At 54.5% G+C, this 7,150-nt stretch overlaps 6 protein-coding genes across 6 annotated transcripts; 3 read left to right on the top strand and 3 right to left on the bottom strand.

Moving 5' to 3' along the window:
• Positions 1–600: 600 nt before the first annotated feature.
• DACRYDRAFT_49979 (uncharacterized protein) lies at positions 601–1,059 on the top strand (the record flags this gene model as incomplete). The annotated part of the gene is made up of 1 exon (XM_040774954.1): positions 601–1,059. A coding segment is annotated over one exon (459 nt), but the record flags the coding sequence as incomplete, so codon positions are not given.
• Positions 1,060–1,512: 453 nt separating this feature from the next.
• DACRYDRAFT_99554 (copper zinc superoxide dismutase) lies at positions 1,513–2,208 on the top strand (the record flags this gene model as incomplete). The annotated part of the gene is made up of 4 exons (XM_040777598.1): positions 1,513–1,570; positions 1,650–1,786; positions 1,855–2,159; positions 2,186–2,208. The coding sequence occupies exons 1-4, from the start codon at positions 1,562–1,564 to the stop codon at positions 2,206–2,208; spliced, it is 474 nt and encodes a 157-aa protein (XP_040630129.1). The 5' UTR covers positions 1,513–1,561.
• Positions 2,209–2,568: 360 nt separating this feature from the next.
• DACRYDRAFT_99553 (NAD binding Rossmann fold oxidoreductase) lies at positions 2,569–3,970 on the bottom strand (the record flags this gene model as incomplete). Its single annotated transcript, XM_040777597.1, has 5 exons — positions 2,569–2,817; positions 2,898–3,157; positions 3,206–3,592; positions 3,646–3,840; positions 3,896–3,970. The coding sequence occupies 5 exons, from the start codon at positions 3,968–3,970 to the stop codon at positions 2,640–2,642; spliced, it is 1,095 nt and encodes a 364-aa protein (XP_040630128.1). The 3' UTR covers positions 2,569–2,639.
• A 447-nt stretch (positions 3,971–4,417) lies between these two features.
• DACRYDRAFT_50022 (uncharacterized protein) lies at positions 4,418–4,992 on the top strand (the record flags this gene model as incomplete). Its single annotated transcript, XM_040774961.1, has 2 exons — positions 4,418–4,651; positions 4,705–4,992. The coding sequence occupies 2 exons, from the start codon at positions 4,418–4,420 to the stop codon at positions 4,990–4,992; spliced, it is 522 nt and encodes a 173-aa protein (XP_040630127.1).
• An 842-nt stretch (positions 4,993–5,834) lies between these two features.
• On the bottom strand, positions 5,835–6,124 carry DACRYDRAFT_106397 (MRP-L47-domain-containing protein; the record flags this gene model as incomplete). Its single annotated transcript, XM_040768262.1, has 2 exons — positions 5,835–6,046; positions 6,097–6,124. 2 exons carry the CDS (start codon positions 6,122–6,124, stop codon positions 5,835–5,837), a joined length of 240 nt encoding a protein of 79 aa, XP_040630126.1.
• A 22-nt stretch (positions 6,125–6,146) lies between these two features.
• Positions 6,147–6,960, bottom strand: DACRYDRAFT_106396 (uncharacterized protein; the record flags this gene model as incomplete). Its single annotated transcript, XM_040768261.1, has 4 exons — positions 6,147–6,254; positions 6,303–6,473; positions 6,521–6,805; positions 6,856–6,960. 4 exons carry the CDS (start codon positions 6,958–6,960, stop codon positions 6,147–6,149), a joined length of 669 nt encoding a protein of 222 aa, XP_040630125.1.
• Positions 6,961–7,150: the final 190 nt, after the last annotated feature.

Raw genomic sequence — 7,150 nt, 5'->3', positions numbered from 1 at the left:
GTCGACGAGGCAAGGGCAGTCGTCTTGGCAGGCGGGACAATGGAACCGGTAATACTTGTTTGACTCTCATGTGTCATAGACTGATAAATCAATAGATCAGCGACTTTCGAACGCAGCTCTTTCCCCGACTACTGGAGAATCGGTTTGCGACCTTTTCATGCGGGCATGTTGTTGCCAAGGAGAACCTGACTGCCCTTGCTGTCTCCCGGGGCCCCAAAGGTGGGGATTTGTCGTTCAAGTACAGCTCGCGAGGGGACAAGGGAATGGTATGGCCTCTCATTGTCTATTCTGCTACTTGCACTGATGGAGACCAGGCCAGTGAGCTCGGGCAGGCATTGCTGAACTTTCTCAGTCTAGTTCCTGATGGGATGGTTGTGTTCATGCCTTCTTACGCGTTTCTGAACCAGCTCAAGGAGATTTGGTCCAAGGACGGGACGCTTGTCAAGATGGCGACTAAGAAGAAGGTATGTTCACTTTGAATGCCTGGGCCTCTTGCTGATTATCCTCCAGTTATTCTACGAACCGCAAGAAACGGGCAGTGTCGAACAGATCCTGCGTGAGTACGCCGCGGCGATCCAACCCACTCCCGAAGCCCCAGCTGCGAACGTCACCGGGAAGAAAGGGGGCGGCGCACTCTTGTTCGCCGTAGTTGGCGCCAAGCTCTCCGAGGGCCTCAACTTCTCCGACTCGCTTGCACGGGCTGTGGTTGTTGTCGGCTTGCCGTATGCCAACCTCGGCTCTGCAGAGCTGAAAGAGCGCATGAAGTACGTGCGGGAAGCAGCGCGTTCTGCACCTGCACCTGGCCGCATCCCGGTTCGCGACGCGGGCCTAGAGCTGTACGAGAATCTCTGTATGAAAGCGGTCAATCAGAGCATCGGGCGCGCGATCCGGCATAAGAGCGACTGGGCCGCACTCATCCTGCTCGACAAACGATATGCATCGCCGCAGATCCGAAGGAAGCTGCCAAGATGGATAGATGAGGAGCTCAAGGTTGCGGCCAACTTCGGCGCGGCGGTCAAGCATCTGGGTGCGTTTTACCGTACGAAGAGGAATGGATAACGTTGGGGCGGTGGTATGAAGTCTTTATATGGGAAGGCGTCGTTTGTTACGCCACAGAACCAACTCGCACACTTGGTTCTGGATAAGAAGGTTTGTTGCATCGTAACGGTCGTTCTTGTGTTCTTTGCCGTCGTGTCGGCCATAAACGGACGAGAGATCTCTGCGGATGAACCGAAGGGCCGATCACATCGATGGAGGACGAATGGATTGAACAACCAAAGTGGAATAGTCTGCTATCACAAACTCATCGAGTATAGTTTGAATAGTCATCTTATTATTCCCTCAACATTTCAACAGTGGAGGGAATATATGCGCGAGGATGATTGGACCGGATGATGACGCAAGTCCGCGGAATCAGCAGACCTATGGCGGAGTGTCTGCGCCATTTTAGCCAGCGCTGACATATATATAAGACCCAAGGATCTGCTGGACATTTCCAGGTTTCCCCCCTCGACGACCATTGCACCTCAACCTCCTGCTTTCCCCATATAACATAGCAATCATGGTCAAGGTACGTCCACCGTAGCTCACCATGCGGCATTTTCGCTTGAGCATTGGTGCTGACCAGATCTATCTCTGTGTATGCACAGGCTGTCGCTATCCTCCGCGGTGATTCCCCCGTCACAGGTGTGATCACATTCACTCAGAGCGGTGAGGGTGAGCCGGTCGTCGTCAGTGGCGAGATCTCCAACCTCGACCCATCTGCTCACCGTGGCTTCCACATCCAGTAAGTTCTTTCCCATCTCAAACGGGTTCACCCGTGTATGCTCGTAGAACCGACTAACCTCTCCCCAGTGAGCTCGGGGACAACACCAACGGCTGCGTCTCCGCCGGCCCGCACTTCAACCCCTTCACGAAGAAGCACGGCGGGCCTACCGACTCTGAGCGCCACGTCGGTGACCTGGGGAACATCACATCCGACGACTCTGGCAAGGCCGTGATCAACATCACCGACAAGCAGCTGAGCCTTATCGGCCCCCTGAGCATCATTGGCCGCACGGTTGTCGTCCATGCCGGCACGGACGACCTTGGAAAGGGAGGCAATGATGAAAGCTTCAAGACGGGCAACGCGGGCGGGCGTGCGGCTTGCGGTGTTATCGGTACGTCTACTTTATGTTCATCCCAGCAACTGGCTTATCAAGCTACTAGGCATTGCCGCGTAAATGGCTTTCGGATTTCTAGTGGTTGACGGGTAAGGGTCGAAGGGTTGAAGGGATGTAGAGCAATGTGCAACTATGCTGTATAAGAAGAGCAAAACCAGTGAACTGTTAAGAAATGATGCATTTGTCTGTTGTGCTTGTCGGGTTGCCGGTAGTTGGATCTGCCTGCGCGGCCGTGGTATATCGTCACTCCTGGAGGATGTGGAGGGCGCTCGTTGCGTGATCATCAACAGTTACCTTCGCCAGATCCGCAGGGATCATGTTACAGCCGGCGGAAGGACTGAAGGTTCCATTGCCAACAGCGGATAAAAGGTACTCTTTCCCAACAGGGTACGACGTCATTATCGTGTGAATGCAATTTATGACCATTTCTGATTCCTAACTATTTCTCGTTTCCTAGTTCCAGTCTTCCCGTGCAGCCTACACCTCCTCATCATAAGCCACCGTCCTGCCCTCCTTGTGGCTCTTATGCGAAAGCTGGATGATACGCATCCCGATCTCTCCTTGCTCGCCTGTCACCTCTTGCTTTGCTTTACCGAGGATCGTCTCCCCGACGTTGCGGTAGTAGGAACGGTATGATCCAGGGACGGTTGGGATCCTGCACGATGAAGGTCAGCGTATGCCCACTAACTCAGCCAGAGGGAAGAGCAAGAAGCAAGTCAGGGGATCATGACGCACTTTTCGAATGTGCTCTTCCCGTCCACCCACGTGCCATACTCTCCAAACAGCTCCTCCGGGTCCTCCCCAAAGCCCTTATCGAGCGGCTTCATGCCCTCATCATGCACTTGCGGCTCCTGCGAATCCAGGCCGTACTTGACGAAGCTCCTGTTCTTCTCGCGGATTATGTAACGCACTTGGTGCGAAGCGACAGAGTGCAGTGCGCTGCGGCAGGTGACGACTAGCCCGGGAAAGGCGTCGTACCGCAAGTGGATTGTGAACTATCAGAGCATTAGCGTCGGAACAAGAACATAGGGGATAAGACGCACCGCATCGTCAAACGCAGGGTCGCCAACCCTGCGCCCATTCTGGAGAATCGCCGTAACAGTCTTCGGTTTCCCGAAGAGCGCCACAGTCTGGTCGAGCAAATGGCATCCAAGACCATACGTGCTCCCTCCGTTCCCTCCGGGGCTCCCAGCGCCCCAGTCAGCACGTACGTCGTACCTGCTCTCAAAGTCGACAATGTCCTGCAAGTTGAGCTTGCCCTCGGCGAGCAGCTTGCGCACGGTGAGGAAGTCCCCGTCGAATCGTCGGTTGTGGAAGGGAACGAAGGTGACGCCCTTGGCTTTGGCGGTCGTGGCGAGGTCGTGTACTTCTTGCCAGGTCACGGTGATAGGCTTCTCGAGGATGACGCTTTTTCCTGCGGAGAGGGTTGCCTATGCAGTTCATAGATCAGGGGCGAACGACACGCGCAGGGGGGGAAACGCACTTTGGCGAGCTCGTAGTGACTCGGACTCTTGGTCGCAATGACGCACAGGTCGATCGCTGGGTCTGCGAGCACCTCTTCGAGCGTGGTGAAGATCTTCACTCCGAGATGACCGAACTTTTCCCTGCCCTTGGACTGTTGAGGCGTGGCGTCACGCTCGTAGATTGCGTAGAGCTTGTAGAGCTCTGGGAGGGAGAGCTGGGATGGGTGAGTGTCAGCACGTGGAGGATGTGACTTGCGGGAGGGGACGCACGATGTAAGGGATGTGGAATGTATTGGCCGAGTTGCCAATACCATAGACACAAACGTTAAGGATCTTGTCAGGCATATTTGATTCAAGTTTGTTCAAAGGGCAAGAGTGTCAAGAGGAGGGTGAGCCGGCCAGCGATGCATATTAATATCAGTTTTCGCGAGGGCGCGATACCTGAATTGGATGTCAGAGCATGACCGGTGGGTGGATCGTCGGACGTCGGCCCGAGCTATAGAGCATTCCCCCATTGCGTCTAATTCCAGCAAGTGCGGAATACACTCGGACAAACTTGGAGCATTGCCGCTATTGGCTAGTTGGTCAATGTCATACCGAGACACGCGTGCAATTTGGGAGAAATAACCAGGAATGGTATATGCCCCGACCGAATCACGGCCCGATATGTCTTTCTATCATCTTCGGACACTCGGAAGAGAGAGGCCGATCACCGGAATTCAGGCACAGCCACTAACAATGACCACTGATCATATTCATTACCTTCTGACCCTGAACAGAAATTTGGTCAACATGAAATTCACTCCTGCAGGACCTAGTATCATACATAATGCTTCGAGGTATTCTCGCAGACTGTCAACAACCGCAATCCGCGCTTCACCACCACCCTCAGACGGCCTCACATTACCACAATCCGACGCCTACTGTCAACAGCTCACGAAATCAACAGACTACCCTGCCTTCCTCACCTCTTACTTCTATCCCTCCCTCGCCCGCCCAGCCTGGTTCGCGCTAAACGCTTTCCATGTACGTCGTCCGCTTAAATCAAAGGAGATAGGGACCGACACTGACGAGAGAAGGCCGAGATCGCGCAGGTTAGGAGGAAGGTCAGTAAGGAGATCTTGGGGGAGATGAGGTATACTTGGTGGAGGGATGCCGTGAAGGCTGTTATCGCTGTGCGTCCTCTCCCTGCCTTCCTTCTGCACGCTCAGTCCCTTAGGCTGACAGAAATAGGGAGAACCACCACAGCACCCCGTCTGCCTTGCGTTAGCCGAAGCACACAGGCTGCACAGGCTAGAAGCCTACCACCTCCAGCGGCTCATCAGCGCTTACTCCAACCCTCTTCCACCGCTCCCTTCCCTATCTGACTTGCGGACCCAAGCGCACAGCACCTACTCCTCCATCCTCTTGCTCGCCCTGGGGATCTTACCCCCTTCCCCAACAACGGGGGACGAAGACCTGCTAGGGCACGGGTTGGCTCATATAGGGAAGGCGCTGGGCCTCGCGAGGGTATTGCGGTCTGCTGGAGAGGGGGAGGGGCCCCTGGGCAGGGCGTGGCAGGGGGGTGAAGAGGCATGGCGGGAGATGGTCAAGTCCGTTACTGCTACTGCGAGTGAGGAACTCTCTCTTGCTCGAGAAGTGTGCGCAAGGTTACAGGGGAGCAAGGTGCCCCGGGAGAAACTGGCCGTGTTCCTCAGTGCTGTGCGTGCTAGTCTCTTATTGTTAGGCGAAGGCACTGATGAGCAACAGGTACCAGCGCAGGTGTATGTACAAAGATTGGAGAGGGCGTTGTTAGACCCTCGGTTAGCGGGTGCAAGAGCGGATGACTGGAGGACTAGCTGGCGGGTATGGAGAGCCTGGCGCATAGGCAGATTTTGACCCCTCCAGGCTCGGAACGAATGATGAACATTGGATTCTGCACTACATGCACTACCACCTATACCGTCTCCGCTACGGGTGCCCCGGCTTAGCCTGCTGCTGCGGCAGCTTTTCGTGCGCAGCGACGCTCGTTGTTTATCCTGTTCTTTTCGACTTTGGCGGTTATTCGCCGTGCTTGTTTGAATGCTAGCCTGCGCTCGTTTCGGATCGCTTTATCCGCGCTAGGGATTTGCGGCACTGAGGACGATGTCAGGGATGCTCTGGGTGAGGACGGACACGAGAACAGGAAAATAAGACATCGTGAAGAAGGAATGCAGATGATCGACGCAGCTCAAGAGAGTGGAAGGAGAAAGACGGCAAAGCGAGCACTCACGCGGTTGTTCAGCTTATGGATGTTAGCAAAATGTTCCGGCTTTCCGCCCACTTTCTTCCACTCTTCTAGCTGGGTGTGGAGGACGTTCCGTTCCCGAACAAGGACGTACCACAGGGTATGTAGGTCGAGGAAGGACTTGCGTCTCAGTTCTGGGGCCGACCAGCTCCTGCCTACAAAAGGCACGTTGGTCAATACGCCAGATGTATGGAGGGGGACGCACCAAAGAATTCGGTCCTCATCTCGAGCATGACGACTTTGTCCTCCTTATCCCTAGATCTCCTTGAGCTGGTTCAGAAACGCGTAAGAAGGCATGAACACAACCATCCCATCAGGAACTAGACTGAGAAAGTTCAGCAATGCCTGCCCGAGCTCACTGGCCTGGTCTCCATCAGTGCAAGTAGCAGAATAGACAATGAGAGGCCATACCATTCCCTTGTCCCCTCGCGAGCTGTACTTGAACGACAAATCCCCACCTTTGGGGCCCCGGGAGACAGCAAGGGCAGTCAGGTTCTCCTTGGCAACAACATGCCCGCATGAAAAGGTCGCAAACCGATTCTCCAGTAGTCGGGGAAAGAGCTGCGTTCGAAAGTCGCTGATCTATTGATTTATCAGTCTATGACACATGAGAGTCAAACAAGTATTACCGGTTCCATTGTCCCGCCTGCCAAGACGACTGCCCTTGCCTCGTCGACAACTTCTTGGAAAGAGGGGGAGGGGTTAAGGAGCTGATAGCACAACGTCACAACCACTTTGCCGTCTATGACCGATTTCGAGAGGTGCACACGGCCGTCTTCATCGCTGTTCATCAAGACCAGCAGGAAGGCTTGTACTGCATGTAGCGGCGGATTTGTGGTACGTCGGGATTTAGTGAACTTTGTGTCGCCGTTCTTGACTTGGTCTTCGGCGAGTTTGTCGTTATAGCCACTGATCTACCGCAAGAGTCAAAGACATGCTGAGTTCCAAAGTATATTCAGCGAACCTTTCGAGCAATCTTGCTTTCCTTCAAATACTGTTCAATCTCCAGGAGGTTGATGCCGTCCACCTTCTGGCCCAGCGACTCGGCGACGCCTGCGATCGACAACATCTCCTCGTTCTTGGTCGCATCTGCAGATTGCCAGTCCAGACAGAAGTTTTCCAGAGCCGACAGGAAAGCCACCAAACGCTTGAGGTGGATTAGGTGCTTCGATGCTAGTCTCTTGCGAAACTTTGTGACATATATTGCGAGTTGACCTAGGCAGGTTTCCAGTGTCGTCGTCGAAAGAGTTACGGAGTGG

This window comes from Dacryopinax primogenitus (genome assembly GCF_000292625.1).
Source record: "Dacryopinax primogenitus strain DJM-731 SS1 chromosome Unknown DACRYscaffold_6, whole genome shotgun sequence".
Classification (NCBI taxonomy): domain Eukaryota; kingdom Fungi; phylum Basidiomycota; class Dacrymycetes; order Dacrymycetales; family Dacrymycetaceae; genus Dacryopinax; species Dacryopinax primogenitus.
The sequence above is the reverse complement of the archived record's forward strand: the minus strand, read 5'-3'. Positions and strand labels throughout refer to the sequence as shown.